The sequence below is a fragment of the Ovis aries genome, chromosome 10, assembly GCF_016772045.2.
Source record: "Ovis aries strain OAR_USU_Benz2616 breed Rambouillet chromosome 10, ARS-UI_Ramb_v3.0, whole genome shotgun sequence".
Lineage (NCBI taxonomy): Eukaryota > Metazoa > Chordata > Mammalia > Artiodactyla > Bovidae > Ovis > Ovis aries.
In genome coordinates, this window is record NC_056063.1 from 12,677,180 (window position 1) to 12,696,425 (window position 19,246).

A 19,246-nucleotide genomic window follows, 5' to 3' on the forward strand; every position below is an offset into this window, starting at 1 on the left:
TCTTAGAATATTGACTATTATTGAAGAGTAATAGAAACTTTAAAAAATATTATCTTTCTTCTACTAATCCTCCCCAGCCCTTTGAGATTTCATGCTGTGATTTCCTTTCCTCATTGGTCCGCAAGTACATACTCACTTAGCAATGGCTGGCCTTTTTTTTAGTGTGCAAGTTCAAGGCTCACAAACGCTGTGCAGTGAGGGCAACGAACAACTGCAAGTGGACGACCCTGGCCTCCGTCGGGAAGGACATCATCGAGAACGAGGATGGGGTAGGCTCCCTTCCCCTTCCCTCTCTCCCGGGCACCCCCACTCGTTTGTCCTCTGCTCCCGTGGAAATTAGGTGGGAGCCATCTAAGTAGTTACAACAGGGAGTTAAGAGGCAGTGTTGATTATTAGGATTAGATGGAAAGTTTGGGAAGATTGTGACTTTTTATTTTCAATTCAATCCTTCATAGCTTCTTTCAGCTCTGAAGTTTTAAGAGGACTGTGTAAGGGCTTAGGAGGGGTTGTCGGGCCGGGCTGATGTTGTAGACCCCTATCTGGCCGACTGAGGTGCTCTGTAAGGCTCAGCTCAGCTGTATACTCAGACACTCACTCCCCAGACTTTGGGGCCTGCTCCCCCCACCTTCAAAACCTTATCTCCTTTGCATGCAAATCTCTGATACCTCTTCCTGGTCACTTTATGATAATCCCTCTCTGTGCTCAGCGAGAGTACACATCCTGCAGGGTGGGGGTTTAGTTTTATTTTTGTATCCCTAGAGTGCTTGGGCATAATAGATGCTCATTAAAAGTGGGGAAATGAGTGCATGCAGGAATGATTCATGTTGCTGATTCCGTGGAGTAAGAAATCATTGTGTCTCTTCCCTGGGCTAAGAATGATGTCCACCACGGTCTTTAACTTGACTGCCCTTTCTTCCTGCTGTGCAGGTGGCCATGCCTCACCAGTGGCTCGAGGGTAACTTGCCCGTGAGCGCCAAGTGTGCTGTCTGCGACAAAACGTGTGGCAGTGTTCTCCGTCTTCAAGACTGGAGATGCCTTTGGTGTAGAGCGATGGTGAGAGTTTTATAAATGTTCTCCATTAAAAGAAATGTTTCTTCCTGTATCTTTTCATCTATGAGATTTAGAGACAAAGCTAAGAATTTACGGCGGAGCACAGCCGATAGTACATGAACCCGTTTTGGTGGTGGTGGTTTAGTCGCTTAATCGTGTCTGACTCTTGTGACCCCGTGGACTGTAGCCCGCCAGGCTCCTCTGTCCGTGGGATTTCCCAGGCAAGAATACTGGAGTGGGTTGCCATTTCCTCCTCCAGGAGATCCTCCTGACCCAGGGATGGAACCCACGTTCCCTGCATTGAAGGTGGTCTCTTGCATTTCTTTACCAGCTGAGCTACAAGGGAAGCGCATTTTAAGGTGCACCTTTTTCAAAGTGTATTCCTTCCACTCTGGTTACTTCTGCACATTTCCTGTTTGTGACACCTGTTCTTGTTATATATTTCTTTTATTTGAAGACCTCTTTCTCGCGGTCTTACTGTTTTTCATCAAGCTTTAGCCGCATCTAGTGGTTTGCTATTTTCAGCCCATTTCAACACCGGTTGCTGACAGAAAGCCACCAGATTTTGACTGACAAGCAAGGTGTGAGTTTGCTACAACCCCGTGCATGTTCTCTTGACAGAAAGAAGCCGAATTCAGTAGACCATGCACTGATACAATTTAAATTGTATGCATTTATGTTTTAGAAATGAGTAAATGTTTAAAATCTTCTGGAAGCAGATAGAGCATAGCATGGAGCCCGCGGCAAGGAATGGTCTAGCCTCTGACAGACTGCGTGAGGACTGGGCCTCCATGCTGCAGGAGGGTGGTCCGAGCAGGACCTCAGGGTGACCTCACGGCCCTCAGACAGCAGGGCGAGGAGGCACTGTGTGCCCACTTGAGCACTGGGCGATGCCGTCCGACTAGGGTGCTGGTTGCCTTGCGTTGAGACTGAGTTGTTTGGTCCTGTTTTGAGTCTTGGAAGTCACCCCCTCCCCCCAACAAAAAAAATGGGAAACCATTGCTCTCAGTAAGTATGCTGAAGGGACTTCTGTGGTGGTTCAGTGATTAAGAGTCTGTACTTCCACTGCAGAGGTGCAAGTTCAATCCCTGGTCCAGGAACTAAAATCTTTTCGCGATGCGGCCAAAAAATTAAAATAAAAATAAAAAATAGTGTTAATAAAAATTTTAAAAATACTGCTGATTTGAAGATCAGTGAATGCAAAAGGTCTGCATATGATGTCTTGATTTTGTAATCCGTGGAATTGATTCCATGAGCCGTGGAGGAGAAATAAGCCCTATGACTTTTTAGTCAGGACTGATAGGTTATCTTGTGTTTCTTTTTCGTCTTTGAATCAAACATAATTCTCCTGATCACCATGATTTTGTTTTCCTTCATCAGTTGCCTCTTTTATTGGCATAGGTGTTACTTTTTATTTTTTTATCCCGTTTAATATAATATACAGACTATATTGGATAATCTCGCTCTTCTTGGAGTTTTTGTGCAACCCTAGCCCTGAAAACACTCTTGTGCCATTCAAACCAGATTTTAAGTCAAGATTCCATCCCACCTAAGATTTCTTTTTGGGGCGGTAACTGCTGACGTATGTCTCTACCACTGCTTTTATTAGTCTGTATTTACTGAAGTCTATTTCTCTCCTTCTGAAACTGCAGCTGCTCTTTTCATAACTTTTTGAAAAGAAAGGAGATCATCTGTGTGATGATTCATTTTAGAAAGATCTTATAAAAGTTATCTTTGCCTGCAATATATAGCTCTCTACTTATCTTTAGTCAGCTGTTTTTTTTTTTTTTAATTTGAAGTATGCTTGATTTACAGTGGCGTGTTAGTTTCAGGTGTACTGCACAATGATTCGGTTATACATAAGTAAATATACGGGTGCATATATATTCATTTCCAGATTCTTTTCTCTTATAGCTATACAAAATATTGAGTAGAGTTCCCTGTACTGTACAGTAGGTTCTTGTTGGTTATCTATTTGATATACAGTAGTGTGTGTACGTTAATCCCAAACTCCTAATTTATCCTGCAGACATGGGAGATAAACTTACAGTAACCAAAAAGGAAAGCTTGCTGTTATTCAGTCGCTCAGTCGTGTCTGAGTCGGTGATGCTGTCCAGGCATCTCATCCTCTGTTGCCACCTTTTCTATCCCTCCTAATCTTGTACATCATATATGCTATCATTTGTCTGTTATGATATTATTTTGCCTTTAGACTATGAGTTTCTAACAGCAGAATACCTAGTGTCTAAACATAGTCACTTGGTTCAAAACCAAACCAAGCTGTATTTCCACAACCTTCATGAATCAGCTCCTAAGTTTTCCAGCTGTTGTCCAGTTTTTGGACGTAGTTTTACCTTTTTTGTAAAAATAGTGAAGATACAATTTTATGTCTGCTTTTTTCATTTAACACTCTTATAAATATTTTTCGGTGTCATGACTCTCAAACTTTTTTCTTTTAAACCTGTGCAATCTCATTTTTCTAAAATCCTCATGGATTAATTATTATAAATCATGATAGGAAACTGTCCCAAATCAGGTCATCAGCAGAACAAGAATCACTGTTAAATTTCGATTATTTTCTCAAAAGTTTTGATAAATATATTTAATGGATATGCCAGTTTTCTAAAAGGACTAATGAAATAAAACCACATTAAATAAGTGCTTTATGAAGTGCCTGCTTTTACTGATGAAGCATTTAAAGGCTGTCTAGGTAGATACATAAATTATTCTAAATTGCCTAGGTCGTACATTATATGTTTGCCCAGCTTGAGTGACCTTGAAACTTTTTTTCCTACGGAGTTAAGACATCCGCTGAGTGCTGGTGATGTGGATCACTCCTCAAGATGAGTGGGCAATAATAAGACCTTTCTCTTTTCTTTACTGAGCGGGCAGTCTAGCTGAGACAGTAGGCACAGATGTCCTTATAACTGTACTAGCATGATGGTGTTGTAAAAAAGGTGTGAATAGACAGTTGCAGGATCCCTGCAGACACCTTGCAGACTGTATTTATTTTCATTATATTCTGTAAGAATTTTGTACAGTCAGTGTCATCAGTTTTTCCTATGGACAGTTATGCTGGACGCATACCGGTTTGCTTCCCGTCTTCATCCCTTCTTCCCTCCCTTCCTCCCTCCCCTTCTTCCTCTGTTCTATCTCTTCCCTCTCTCCTTGCTCTCACCAGGCATTTACTGACTACATACTACTTGCCTGAGTCACCCATGCAAACAGACTGCACAAACCAAATCAAATTCCCGTCTCTAAAATGATTAGTCCATTCCTTAGAAGTATAAACACTGTGCCATTAAAATAATTTATGAATTCCTGGACATTTGAAGATGCACTTAATCTTCATTTTTCAGTTCCTTAGACATAGTTTGTTCCATAACGAAACATGAATGTGTGTTTACTGATTCCTGAAGGCTTATTTCTTTGCTACTAGGTACACACTGCCTGTAAAGATTTATATCATCCTATATGTCCACTTGGCCAATGTAAAGTATCTGTCATACCTCCAATTGCACTAAACAGCACTGATTCTGATGGTAAGTATCACTAGTATAAGTATGTATATTCCTGGTTTATCAAATGTTGATATGTACACTATTTTCCTAGTATAAATAACACTGTAGTTGGTTATTCTGGTCAGTTTATATATAATAATTCCATTTCAATTGCAGAACAGTACATTGAATTTATACAAGAACATTTTAAAATTAAGGTTTAACATAACTATTAACACAGTGGTGAAATTACAGTGTGTAAGATTTATAGATTTTACATTTCAGCAGATCAAGATCGTTATTCTGTAAGAAAATGCAACCTGAACAAATTAATTTTTTATAAGCATTTTTTCCCCCTCTGTAATTGAAACTGCCCATTAGCAAAGCTCTTTTTGAAACCCATTTTTCTGTTGTTTCGCTGTAGGACTTTATATTCCCATACATTCATGCACTTTTTTAGTGTTACTATTTTATGACTTAATTGCACATATGGAAGAACCCATTTACAACACTGGTTGGGGGATAGCATACTTATCACTTATTTGTAAACAAACCATATTACATAAGGCTTTTACCATAAACTATTATTAATGTTTTGCATCAATAAAATGCCTTATGCTTTTCAAACTTTTTGTAGAAATATGCCAGTAGATATCATAGCTACTGGCTGCATATCATAGAAGCTGCAGAAGATATGATTTTTTTAACCTGTGCTGTTAACAGTCTCCCCTAAGCCCCAATATATCAAAGTTCTGTTATTTATTATAAAATTTAAAAATACTTTCTGAGACCTTAAAGGTGTTAAATATTTTATGATACTGAAAATTAGCATGAATCCTTTTAACAACTGTGAATTTGTACACTGTGATTGGTTTCTCTTAATAATTAAGTGTTGTTAGGGCAAGTGGTAGATCTCAAATGATCTGTGCTTAATACTTTCACCATCTTTTGTATGATTTTTTATTATAGCTCATATTTTAAAAGGTAAGTTCTGTGTTCTTAATATGTAAGTAATAAACCTGTATGCATATGGGGGCTCTGAAGTATGAATTTACTGTTTTTCTAAAGTTTTGTTAAGAGAAAGCGGTACATATTGGTCTTACCTTGTGTTTTTGTTTTTTTTCCCCCACAGGTTTCTGTAGAGCAACATTTTCATTCTGTGTTAGTCCTTTATTGGTTTTTGTCAATTCTAAGAGTGGAGATAATCAGGGAGTCAAGTTTCTTCGTCGATTTAAACAGTTACTAAATCCAGCTCAGGTGTTTGATTTGATGAATGGCGGTCCTCATTTGGGGTAATTGATTACTGACAAATCTTCCTTGAATGAAATGTAGCACCAAGTGTGAAGTACATTTGGTTTTTCAGTTCATGAAAATTGTAGATTCATCTAGACGCCTCTGGGTTGATCTTCTCACACCTCCCTTTTTTTAACGTTCTAATTATAAATTTTAACACAACCTTTTTGATATTTATATAACTTCCTGTGTGCCCAAAGTGTGAATTTGTTTAGAAAATGTTTTAGAATATATCCTGCATCAAACAATGCTGTTTACTTAGCTCTACAGAAGTAGACCAACTTGTGTAAACGGAGAAATACAAAAAAATAACTTCAGGAAACGATTTGCATTGGGAGGCTAGTACTGAACTATATACAATACAAATAATCAGTTATTTAACCGAAATACAGATACTGTTGTGGATCTCAGAAACAAGTTCTCAAGGACTTCAGACTTGGTTCCCATAAATGACAGAAAGTACTTTCATTAACTGTCCATTTCAAATTTCCTGGAATGTCGTATAACTTAAAATATGGGGGGAAAAAAATTAAGTGTTTTAGTGATGGAAAATATGCCTTGAGGCACTTTGAATACATTTTTAGTGTATATATATATATTAGTATATATATATTAGTGTATATATATATTAGTATATATATATTAGTGTATATATATATATTAGTACATATATATTAGTGTATATATATATTAGTGTATATATATATTAGTGTATATATATATTAGTGTATATATATTAGTGTATATATTAGTGTATATATATATTAGTGTATATATATATTAGTGTATATATATGTTAGTGTATATATATATGTATGATTTTCGTTGAAGAGGTGATACTGAGTCATCTGAACCAGGGGCGCACAAGCTCTTTCTGATTTGCTCCTGCCAGCTTGGCTTTTCTCTTGGATCCACTGTAACACTGGAGCAGGAATGAAGACTTCAGACCCCAGTTCCTGAAAAGGCCTTTTGTGTTTTGTGCTTCAGCTGTCTCCCATCTTCTCTGTTTCTCTTCTCAGTCTCTCGTTGTGCCCCTTTTCACTTTTGTCCCTTCGGGGTCCTCCTTCTTGTTCCCATTGCCTTTTTCTTGCTATCTCAGGCCCTTCTGGTTCCCCGAGTGTCGCTCTTCATCTGAACCCGAGTCCTTCCTTACGTGCTGTGCCTCCCTTCCTTTCCCCTGCATGGGTCCTGGCACTTTCTCATCACCTCTGTCTCTCCCATCGCTGACTAGCTTCGTCTCCCTTTCCAGCATATCTGCTTTATCTTATTTTTTTGCATTTTTTCTACCCATCCTCTGAAATTCCAAGGAACTCCCTTTGTGAAACTTCTTGAGATTGTCTCCATATTTTTTTCGATTTTCCACAATACTTGGGGTATACAAAGGTACATTCAGAAGGTGAGATGTGTCAAAATTTGAGATGGAGGAAGGCAGAAGTAAAGAGATTGACCTGAGGAAAAGAAAAGAGGAAGTTAAAAACTACTGGCAGTATGGTGGGGGTATGTTAGTGATGTTTGGTGGATCTCTTTAGGAATCGCCCCAATGCACTCAAGAGCATCAGTGCCCTGGATTCTCTACCTTGGTTTTAATATGCTACTCATGGAAATAATATATCCTTGTGATAGAAAGAAAAAAGATCACTACTTTTACCATCGCTTGTCACTTAACCTTTAATAATCTTTCCTGGGTTATGCTTCTTTTTTGTTTTTGCATTTCTCACTCCGCTTTCTTCCTAATTTTGTCTCCATTTCTGCTTATAATCCTCTCTCCTCTTTATGATCAAGACATTTTCGTGACTTCAACATTGCACTCAAATTAATTTTTATAGTATGTCTCACCTGTAAGAGTTCTTATATTTAACCTGAACATGAGTACCAATAAGTAACAACAGAATTGACAAAAGAATTGGGGAAAGTGATTTTTATTCACTTATCCTAAAATAAAATACTTCTTACTTTCAGTTTAAGATTATTCCAGAAGTTTGACAATTTCCGGATTCTTGTTTGTGGAGGAGATGGAAGTGTAGGTTGGGTTTTGTCTGAAATTGATAAGCTCAACTTGAACAAACAGGCAAGTGGTCATCATTCTTTTCATTGCTAGTTAACATGAATGTATCCTAACCTGCTAACTGGTGAAGTGCAGAAATGTCAGAGTCTCTCTCTCTCTCGACTTGTCTGAGGTCTCCTGTGGGGCTGTTTTGTTTTTGGTTTTTTTCAGTGTCAGCTGGGAGTACTGCCTCTGGGTACAGGAAACGACCTTGCCCGGGTTCTCGGCTGGGGAGGCTCGTACGATGACGACACCCAACTTCCTCAGATACTTGAGAAGCTGGAACGAGCCAGTACCAAAATGCTGGACAGGTAATAACAAATTCTCTTCTAAAACTAGACTGAAAGCAGCATACTGATATCCTCCTTTTGATCATTAGAATTGTGCTGACAGGAAGCCCATGAAGGGGTTCCACCCTTATGGTCTAGAACAGAGCCTGACACAGAACAGACACTCTGTAAATATGTTTTTTGAGTGAATTTTTTAAGTGAGAAAACTAGTGTTATGAACCCATTATTTTAAAGATAGATGGCTACACTAATCCTTGCTCTTGTTTAGTCGCTCAGTCATGTTACTGTCTGTGGCCCCATGGACTGTAGCCCCCTAGTCTCCTCTGTCCATGAGATTTTCCAGGGAAGAATAATGGAGTAGGTTTCCATTTCCTTCTCCAGGGGATCTTCCCAGCCCAGGGACTGAAACCGCGTCTCTCGCCTTGGCAGACAGATTCCTTACCACTGAACCATTTGGAAAGCTCATGTTGATACTAATTACTTTCAACTGCTGTTTGGGTCAGAAAGCTTAAATAGTTAATTTGTGGGGGTCTTTTGATGAATATACTAGGTATGGCCCTTTCCTCTTCTGGTTTCATGAAAACCAAAGAAAACATACAAACTTTAGATAGTATATCTTCTTAATCATACATGTTAATAAGAAATTGAGCCAACAAAATACTAAAAAATATAATCCTTTCCCAGGGACAGGAAAATGCTAGGAAAACAGCTCCACATGGAGGAACCATCACTGTTTTTATGGTATTCTGGATTGCATCTCTTAACTGCTCTCTCTCTAAATACCTCACATGTAAAAAGAAAAAAAATCCCAGTCTGTGTGACCTGAGTATCATGGAGGAGGTGTTTAGAACTGACATATAGGGAGCAGCCGGGCTTCCCTAGTGGCTCATGGATGGATGATAAAGAATCCATCTGCCAGTGTAGGAGATGTGGGCTTGATTACTCCATCAAGAAGCTCCCCTGGAGAAGGAAATGGCTACCCACTACAGTATGCTTGCCTAGAGAATGCCATGGACAGAGGAGCCTGGTAGGCTACAGTCTGTGGGGTTGCAAAGAGTCAGACACGACTGAGCGGAGGCGCATAAGGAGCAACCAGGGCTCAGTAAGCAGTAACCTCCATTATCACTGGAACACAAACGTCAAAATCTCATTATAAACTCCAGCTAGCACGAATCAAAACAACTCTGATAGGATTAGCCATCTGTGGAACTCTTCCCGAAAATAACAGAATCTCATCAGGGAGCCACCAATCCAAAATGTAATTACTCTAAAATAAGCTGTAATCTAATTAACGGTAACCTTGCCTGTCATAAGGTAATGTTGCAGTGGCTGATTCTTCTGCAGACAGGGCATTTAAAAAGAAAGCTAGGTTGGTGAGCATTTATCTCTGTTAATCCCAAACCAGTCATGAGAGGGATCCCCCTGTAGTTTGGGAGCATAAAGTGGACTCAGTCACCAGTCTTTAACAGAGTCTAGAGGTGGTTTCCCGGAAGACTGCCCAATTCAGTGCTTACGAAACCTCACAAGGTATTTTAAGTGGCTTTTTCTTGTAAATTTAAATACCACTCTCCCCACAACCTAGGAAATACTATGAGGCATTTCCTCTGCACTGGGTGTGTGCTTTTCCCTTGTATGTTATAAAAATTAACGTCTCCAGGTGGTTAGCAGAGAAACAGCACCCCTGTGGTAAAATTCCTTAATACCGACCTGCAAAAAAAAAGTGAAGGTGAGTCGCTCAGTCATGTCCAGCTCTGCGACCCCATGGGCTATACAGTCCATGGAATTCTCCAGGCCAGAATACTGAAGTGGGTAGGCTTTCCCTTCTCCAGGGGATCTTCCCACAAGGATTGAACCCAGGTCTCCCTCGTTACAGGTGGATTCTTTACCAGCTGAGCCACAAGGGAAGCCCTCAATGCCCCGCCCCCCGCAAAAAAATAAAAGGGATTTTAAAAGCTAGGACTGTTGTTAGAAACATAAGACAATTGTGTTCCTGTGCTTTCTTTACTAATTTAAGAATCGTTATTGTTGTTCAGTCACTAACTCATGTCCAGCCCCATGGACTGCAGCACGCCAGGCTTCCCTGTCCTTCCCTGTCTCCTAGTGTTTGCTCAAACTCGTGTTCATTGAGCTGGTGATCCGATCCAACCATCCCATCCTCCGTCACCCCCTTCAGTCAGTCAGAAGGCCACAGGATAACAGGAAATCTTTAGCTGATTGTTGTTGTGGTTCAGTTGTTACGTTGTATCCAATTCTTTGCCACCCATGGACTATAGCACGCCAAGGCTTCCCTTTCCTTCACCTTCTCTCAGGAGTTTGCTCAAAGTCATGTCTATCGAGTCAGTGATGCCATCCAACTATCTCATCCTTTGTCACCCCTTTCTCCTCCTGCCTTCAATCTGTCCCAGCATCAGGGTCTTTTCTAGTGAGTTGGCTCTTTGAATCAGGTGGCCAGAGTATTAGAACTTCAACTTCAGCATCAGTCCCTCCGATGAATATTGCGGGGTGATTTCCTTTAGGGTTGACTGGTTTGATCTCCTTGCAGTCCAAGGGACTCCTCAAGAGTCTTTTCCAGCACCACAATTTGAAAGCATCAGTTCTTTAGCACTCAGCCTTCTTTATGGTTCAACTCTCACATCTGTACATGACTACTGGAAAAACCATAGCTTTGACTATATGGACCTTTGTCAGGACAAGTGGAAAATTGATGTTTAATAATATTCCACATTATGTATGCTTTTTCATATATATTAACTTATTTGCACTTCCCATGGGGTCTCAAAGAGTCGGACACGACTGAGCGACTTCACTTTAACTTACTTAGTCCTCAAAACAACACTGACTAAGAAAAGCATTATTAGGACTATTTCACAAAGATGAATGTTGAGTTTTCTAGAGATAGTGGGAATAAGAATGATTAATATTTTTGGCTGCCTGGCACATCTAGTTGCTTTTCTTAATAGAATATCATCTTGTTTAATCCTCACTATACATTTAGAGATGGATAATACTGTTGTCTCTATCTTACAGGGTAAAAGGCTCAGGAGATTTCTTTTGTTTTCAGGGTCAAATTGCTAATAAGTGGTTGAACCGATTGTCTACACCAAAATACAGACTCTTTCCGAGGGCCTTTGTTCACCACTGCGCTCACTCACTGCGTGCATGCTAAGTCGCTTCAGTCGTGTCTGACTCTTTGGGACCCCATGGACTGCAGCCCACCAGGCTCCTCTGTCCATGGGATTCTCCAGGCAAGAGTACTGGAGTGGGTTGCCATTCCTTCCATCAGGGGATCTTCCCAACCCAGGGATTGAACTTTGGGAAGCCCTTAATGCATATAATCACCACCAAACTGGTTCTTACTTTCTGCCTCCAACTCTGCCTAGTTGGTACCAATAAGCATCCCTTCCTGGCTTGTGCTGAGCCTTTCTCCTGTTTCTTCAGCTCCAGTCATTTGCCAACAAAGGGAAGAGGTACAGGTGGAAGGTCCAAGGACGCTTAGGTGGATTTCTTTCCCAATTCTTTACCTATCCTTTGACTAGACAAGTATTTCCAGGTATACGGAACTTGACTTCCTTGTTTTCAGTTGTGATTTTCCCTTTTTGAAGTTTCACAAGGTCTTATTGTTTTATTCATTGCTTTTATTACATCCGTTTTCGGCACCAGAATATAGGCTTTATCAGAGAAGTCATATTCACTTTTCTATTACCAGACCCTTGAATACTGTCAGTGTGAGATGTCCAGTACATACCTGTTGCATGGATGCATGAAGGAAAGAATGACTTTTTATGCTCAAATATGTATTTTTATAATGAGGGTTTCCATGCAGGCTCAGCAGTAAAGAATCTGCCTGCAATACAGGAGATGGTGGTTTGATTTCTGGGCCAAGAAGGAAATGGCAGTCAACTCCAGTATTCTTTCTGGGAAAATCCCATGGACAGAGGAGCCTGGCACGCTGCAGTCCATGGGGTTTCAAACTTAGATACAACTTAGTGACTAAACCAGCAACAGGCATATATTTATAATATATTCATATCAAGAGTTGAATAGTAGCTATACGCATCTATTTAGTTTACACACCCTAACAGATAACCTATGTCTTTCTCTCAGAATTTGAATTTTTATCAGACTCATTAGTCTGATTGATACACTAGGTTCTATTTACATACTGATGCTAATCTTGGGATTTTTCACTAGATTCTGTCACTGTGATATGCTTTTCTTAAAATTTCATAATTTGTAATACTGCTCTCATTTGCTTTCAGTCTCTTAAAAGTCTTTATTTTACATCTTGTTACTGATGATAGTAATGTCTATACCCAATTGTTTTTCTCAAGTGTTGAAATTATTTTAGATAAATGACTGGATTTATCTGGAGTTGATTGCTTATGTCTAACACCAAATGATTCAGTGTTTGGTTTGAAATTAATGTTTACAGCTAATTGAAATGAATTTGCTTCAGTCAAGCATTATTTCTATTAATATTTTCCTCTCAATTTCACACTTACTTTCTTAATGTAAGAAGGACTGTTTAGCTAATTTCCATTTCATATCTGTATAAGGTGACTTGGTAAGAGTGGTTGTTACCTGCAGAATGATTTATTTTTCATAGGTGCACTTATTTAATCTTGGACATTATTTTAGAATTTGGGGTTGTGACCCGTTAGTAACTTTTATAATCTAGTTAGAAATTGCAGTGAGCATTATTTAAAAAGTAAAACAGAAAAGAACAGAAAAGTCATAATGCTTTGCACTTAGTGAAGAGGGGCTGTCTTTTTACATAGGTACATTTCTTACTGTGGGCCATGGCCTTCAAATGTTTGAAAGTCTCCAATCAGAGATTTGGTAAGATAGGGAAATCATAGATTATGAATTCAGCACTTTATGAGATTATGGTAGGTCCATCTCTTCCCATATTTGATGATTTCAGACATGGGAAACATGCTCATGAATGTCTGTGCATGTGTGTGTGAGGGGCTTCCCTGGTGGTTCAGATGGCAGAGAATCTGCCTGCAATGCAGGAGACCCGGGTTCGATCCCTGGGTCAGGAAGATCCCCTGGAGGAGGAAATGGCAACCCACTCTAGTATTCTTGCCCGGCGAATCCCATGGACAGAGGAGCCTGTTGGGCTACCGTCCATGGGGTCGCAAAAGAGTCAGACATGACTGAAGTGACTTAGCACGAGCATGTGTGGATGTGAGGTGAGAGCAAAATCCATTAAATTTTAAAGGAATTTTAGACCAGATATTCTTCTCCCTTCAGGTGGAGTATTATGACCTATGAACTCAAATTGCCGCCAAAAGCTTCTCTACTTCCCGAACCTCCAGAGGCGTCTGAAGAATTTTATGTAAGACTTTAACTCTTTACCTGTTTATCATTTGAAAACAGAGTTGAGTATCTTGAACAATTAAAAAAAAAAAACATGCATAAGATCTGGTAGCATGTTCACTTAATTGTAATTGTTCCTATTTGGGGTTTGGTCTCACTGACTGCCTCTAGTCCTCCGATCTAGAGGAAAGAATCCTTACCATCCCGGTTAGGGTCCTTCCCTGACACCCTCCTTGGCTGTGTGAATTCAGCCACATCACTCGCCTTTGTGGGTCTCGTCTTCATGGACCTCATCTGTTGAGGAGGCTCCATGTTGGGAGGACTGAAGGAGGTGATGAGGTGTGGAAAGCACTGCGCATGCAGACCCCCTTGCTCCCACCCCAAGAGAATTCTCCCTGAATAGTCTTCCTGTCGGTTTACTCTTTCCAGCAGGGCTCTAGGGAAGCCAGCTGATGCCAGGCTCCTCTCAGCTTTCCCTCATCTCTTGCCTCAGCCATGAGCACCTGTTTGATTCTTAGGTGTTCACCCAGCTCCCTTAAATAACCTCCAAGCTCACCAATACTTGTTGCCAGAATATTGTAGAATTTCTCTCTTCCTGCTTTGCCCGCTATGTTGAGGGCGCATCAGAATTAACCTCCCTAGGTTAAGGGTCTCTAGGTTAAGCCTGTTAATCAAAATAAAACAAAGGAAGACAGTGCCCTTCATTCCATCCCTTCTCCAGACCGTTAATAACTACAGTTTTTAGACGTTCTTAAAGACTCTACATTCTGATTAAACCTCAAAGCACTGGAGATTTTAAAAAGAACATAATTTTCAAAGGATTATTCTCTGACTTACTAAGACCATTTGATCTATGACAGCTTATTTTTCCCTCTAGGAAAATTCATCTGTTTATTTTACAGTTGAAATCTTTGTTTTGTCATTAAGAAAATTATGATCTTGTCAAAACTAAGGAAGGGAATAATATCTAGAAACATGGGCTTTATTTCTTAAAGAAACTAATTGTATTTAAAAATTTTCCCCAATATAGAAATAGCATAAACTGCTTCTAAAAAATTGGGAAAATACAAAAACATCTAACAAAGAAAAGAAAAATTTTATATATAGTCCTGCCACCCAGAGGGGCTTGTGTGCTAAATCACTTCAGTCACATCCGACTCCTTGTGACGCCATGGACTGTGGCCCGGTAGGCTCCTCTGTCCATGGGATCCTCCAGGCAAGAATACTGGAGTGGGTTGCTATGCCGTCCTCCAGGGGATCGTCCCCACCCAGGGACTGAATCTGTGTCTCTTATGTCTCCTGCATTGGCAGGCAGGTTCATTACCACTGGTTCCACCCGAGAAGCCCTAATTACTACTATTTAATAATTACTGTTAAAGATGAATATATTTTCTACTTTATTTCCAGCAGCATTTTTGTTTTTGTTTATAAGAATATTTTATCCAACTATAAACATAAAGGTTTTATAGGAACCAATCCTTTTTTATCATGGAATTTTTTAATGTTACCAATTTTCTCTCCAAAGGGACAAAAGGAGGAGATTATTTTGCTTTTCTAACTTCAGAGATGTCTATCTCCTAGCATATAAAATAAAGCTAGACAATTTACTTTTATCATATGTGTAGTCACTAAATAAGGTACAGCTGTAACTGCATGGAAGAAGGCTATTTTTAGTGTAAAAGATTTTGAATGAAACTTCTTACAAAATTTTAAATGGATTTTCCGGGTTTCTCTGAGAATATGAATTGGGGAATCCAGAAACTAAGAACCTTTCGGAGAAAGGAAATACTTACCTGTTTTGTGTAATGACTCTCATAGATGTGTTTATTTCATTAAAGTCACTTATATTTCATTATAGCCATTGCCGTGTGTCACATGCGTCAAGATGACGCCATTTTTGAAGCACTAATGTCAGAGTTGTATGAATGCCAGCAACAGTAATACAGGGTAGGTTTTCTTTATCTTTTTCAGATGACAATTTATGAAGACTCAGTTGCAGCTCATCTTACAAAAATCCTCAATTCTGATGAACATGCAGTGGTCATATCTTCTGCCAAGTGAGTTGTGGCGTTCAAGTCATGAAATAGTTATACGATGAAAATGCGAGGAAAGCATTTTATCTTTCTTATTTAAACAAACATTTATGATTGATTATGATGTGGAAAACACTATAATTCATTATTTCCATAAACACTACTCTTTAGGGATCGTTTACATCAGAAAAAGGAAAATAACAATGAGATTTTTCAAAATGACATTTCTCAGGATGGTTAAATTTTGTAATTATATTTGAATTCAAAGTGATCAGATTTTAGTTGTTGACTCCATACATGGACCCCCAAACTACCTGATTTTATTATTCCAAATGTTGCCGGGGTAGGATTTAGGATTTTGGTTTGAAGCATCCTCTACTGCCGTCATGAGAAATGGAAAATCAGCTGGCGGAAGGGGTGAAACGCATTCAAATTTTCAACTAATAAGTGAAAGTAAAAACACGCTTTAGTCAGTTCAGTTCAGTTCAGTCGCTCAGTTGTGTCCGACTCTTTGCGACCCCATGAATCGCAGCACGCCAGGCCTCCCTGTCCAGCACCAACTCCCAGAGTTCACTCAGACTCACTTCCATCGAGTCCGTGATGCCATCCAGCCATCTCATCCTCTGTCGTCCCCTTCTCCTCCTGCCCCCAATCCCTCCCAGCATCAGTCTTTTCCAATGAGTCAACTCTTCGCATGAGGTGGCCAAAGTACTGGAGTTTCAGCTTTAGCATCATTCCTTCCAAGGAACAGCCAGGGCTGATCTCCTTCAGAATGGACAGGTTGTATCCCCTTGCAGTCCAAGAGACTCTCAGGAATCTTCTCCAGCACCACAGTTCAAAAGCATCAATTCTTTGGCACTCAGCTTTCTTCACAGTCCAACTCTCACATCCACACATGACCACTGGAGAAACCATAGCCTTGACTAGATGGACTTTGTTGGCAAAGTAATGTTTCTGCTTTTGAATATACTGTCTAGGTTGGTCATTACTTTTCTTCCAAGGAGTAAGCGTCTTTTAATTTCATAGCTGCAGTCACCATCTGCAGTGATTTTGGAGCCCAAAAACGGGTTCTGGTTTTGCAAGGAAATATTACTGATACACGGAAAGAAGTGAGAAAGAGGAAGTAAAGAAAAGGGATGGGAAAGTGGTGGAGGAAAAAAAGACATAAAATTTAGTATGTTATATACTTAATTAGCAAAAAATCAAGGAAAGACAAGATAAATCATTATAAACAAATTTGCTTGTGACAAAAGTACAAATGTAGTGACAGTCGCTTTTGATGCTATAACCCCCAGGAAGGGGAGATTTGACCGAGCCGTAGGAAAGGAGTTGAGCAGTGTAAGTCAAGGGAACACACTGGTTGTCCAGATTGGTGGGCTCCAGAGCTCTTTTGATGGACAGTGCTGCTACTGGGTTTTTGGGTTTGATGCCTCGGTTGGGTGTTTTCTAATTAGTTGTATTGCTTTATGGTGAAATGTACAAATCTCAACTTTGTCCCAGGCCTTAACACTTCCTATGGCCTTTTTCATCTTGGGCCAAATCCATATACAAAGTTACTTCCTTAGGTATTTCTTAAGTTACTTCTACAAGGAAGCTATTTGCATCTGCACTCTGGCCCTATGAATCAAATGCTTCTTTTCAGGACATTTTAAAGGATATTGTTAGAAAACATGAAAAGTTGAAATGGGACCTTTTTAAAGGTATAAAAAGTTGCAGAGTTGTTCTTCAATATAGTTAAGTAAATATTGTATTTGGCCACTCTCTTAGTTTAAAGGATGTTAGCAGAGCTTTGATATTGAATTTTGTGGATTTGATGTGTTTGGTTACTGCCTCCTTTGCTTTTTATATATTTTTTGATTTATTTCTTTAAGAGTATAATTGACATAACATTTTTAAAAATAAAATTTTATGCAGAATCTCAATATTTAAGAACTAAAATTCTGTTTTATTGACATTAATACACTGGATAGGATTAAGTTTTTGGTTATTTACAAGAAAAAATAAGCAACAAGGTTACAGGTGACAGTTTTAGTTTATATTCAATGCAGTTTCCAGTTACCTGTATTTCATGTTGGTTATGTAATTGTAAGGATGCCATTTTTATTTATTAATTGAGGACAATTTCGTTACAATTATGTAACCAACATAAAATACAGAAATAGCTGGAAACTGCATTGAATATAGTCCAAGACTTGCACAAAAAGTAGTGAATTCAAAATTAAAAGCTAACATAGTATTGTTCTCTTACATGCTTAATGATTTGAGAAGAGTTTTAAAATTATAGTCTATATTTCTAAATGAAATTTCAATCTAGCCTTGGTGGAATCCTTGAAATATTTCTGAAAAACAGCTTGAAAACCACTGACGTAAGTCACAGTGCTGAGCCGTGTCAGTCTGAGGTCCTAGATGAGATTCAGCCATTTGCTGGCTTTGTGACCCATGTCTGTTTTATCAAGTATAAGAATGGAAAGAATGCCTGTCCTTCCTCCCCCATGGAACTCTTAGGGGAACTAACTTGAGGATCGAAATAAATATAGAACTTATGAAGTACAGAGTGCTGTATTAAATTATGGTGTTGTCACCTCATGTTTTACCCAACTGCGTTTCACATTTTTTTTTTTTTTGACCTTGACCTGGCTCCTTGTCTAGCCTCTACTGTTAGCTTAGCTTTGGATTCCTCCCTGACTGGCTCACTTGCCTTTAAGCAGACTCTGTTCCTGTCCTGGTCCCCTCTTGTCACTCGTCCAGGAGCCCAGACCTGCCCAGGGGCCCAACCTTTGCAACTGCCGATTAAAATTCAGGGGCATTTGCCATAATGAGGTTCAAGAGAGAAGAGATGGGACTATATGCAATAACTTTGTACCAGTAATATAGTAATACTACCAGTATAGTATGTTTTTACTATGCCAGTAATATAGTACCAATATAGTATATTTTTATACCAGTATAGTATATTTTTGAGTTTTTTTTTTTCCTTTTGGCCTCACCAAGTGGCATGCAGAATCTTAGTTCCCCAACCAGGGATCAAACCTGCATGCACTGCAGTGGAAGTGCAGAGTCTTAGCTGCTGGACTGCCAAGGAGGGTCCCTACTTTGATTTTTGTTTCAGACTTTTTACAGACATGTGAAAAAATTGAGATATTAGTATAATGATTTTCTACCATACCTATCACTCAGCTTCCGTATTGTGTCAATATTTTGTTATCTACTCCCCTCTTTCTCTTGCTGGTGTATCTAAGCAAATCCTGGAAATAATTTTATTCCACTTTCAGTTTGTATATCCAAGAATTTTTTAAAAGTCTAATAAGATTAATAATAATTACTCAACTTATATTCCATTTCTTTAACTTTCTTGAAGTTCTTTTTTTTTTTTTTTTGAAGTTCTTTTTTTTTAAAACATTGATTCATTCAAATCAAAATCCTAACAAGGTACAGATTGCCTTTAGGTTTTATGCCTCTAAAACGTGGAAAATCTATAATATATCTCCCTGCTTTTAAAAAATTGTGTTATTGAGGCATGACACATACACAATAAAGTGCTCAAACCACAAAGGTACAACTCAGTGCTTAGAAAAAAATAACACATTGACACTCACATTCTTCTGACCACCACCCAGATAAAATAAAGCATTTCCTTCTCTTGTTAGTGCCATTTAATTATTGAAGGATTCAGTATTGAGGCAGAACATTTCTGAAATAAACCTCCTGTTTATT

General features: G+C 39.1%; 1 protein-coding gene across 1 annotated transcript in view; it reads left to right on the forward strand.

The window, feature by feature from the left end:
* DGKH (diacylglycerol kinase eta) overlaps positions 1–19,246 on the forward strand; it is a 208,914-nt gene that overhangs the window by 128,765 nt on the left and 60,903 nt on the right. Inside the window, exons 7-14 of the mRNA XM_027973522.3 lie at positions 163–269; positions 928–1,053; positions 4,490–4,592; positions 5,683–5,842; positions 7,803–7,911; positions 8,059–8,198; positions 13,434–13,518; positions 15,471–15,556. Of these exons, the coding sequence (XP_027829323.1) occupies positions 163–269; positions 928–1,053; positions 4,490–4,592; positions 5,683–5,842; positions 7,803–7,911; positions 8,059–8,198; positions 13,434–13,518; positions 15,471–15,556 (916 nt within the window). The remainder of the gene's footprint in view (positions 1–162; positions 270–927; positions 1,054–4,489; positions 4,593–5,682; positions 5,843–7,802; positions 7,912–8,058; positions 8,199–13,433; positions 13,519–15,470; positions 15,557–19,246) is intronic.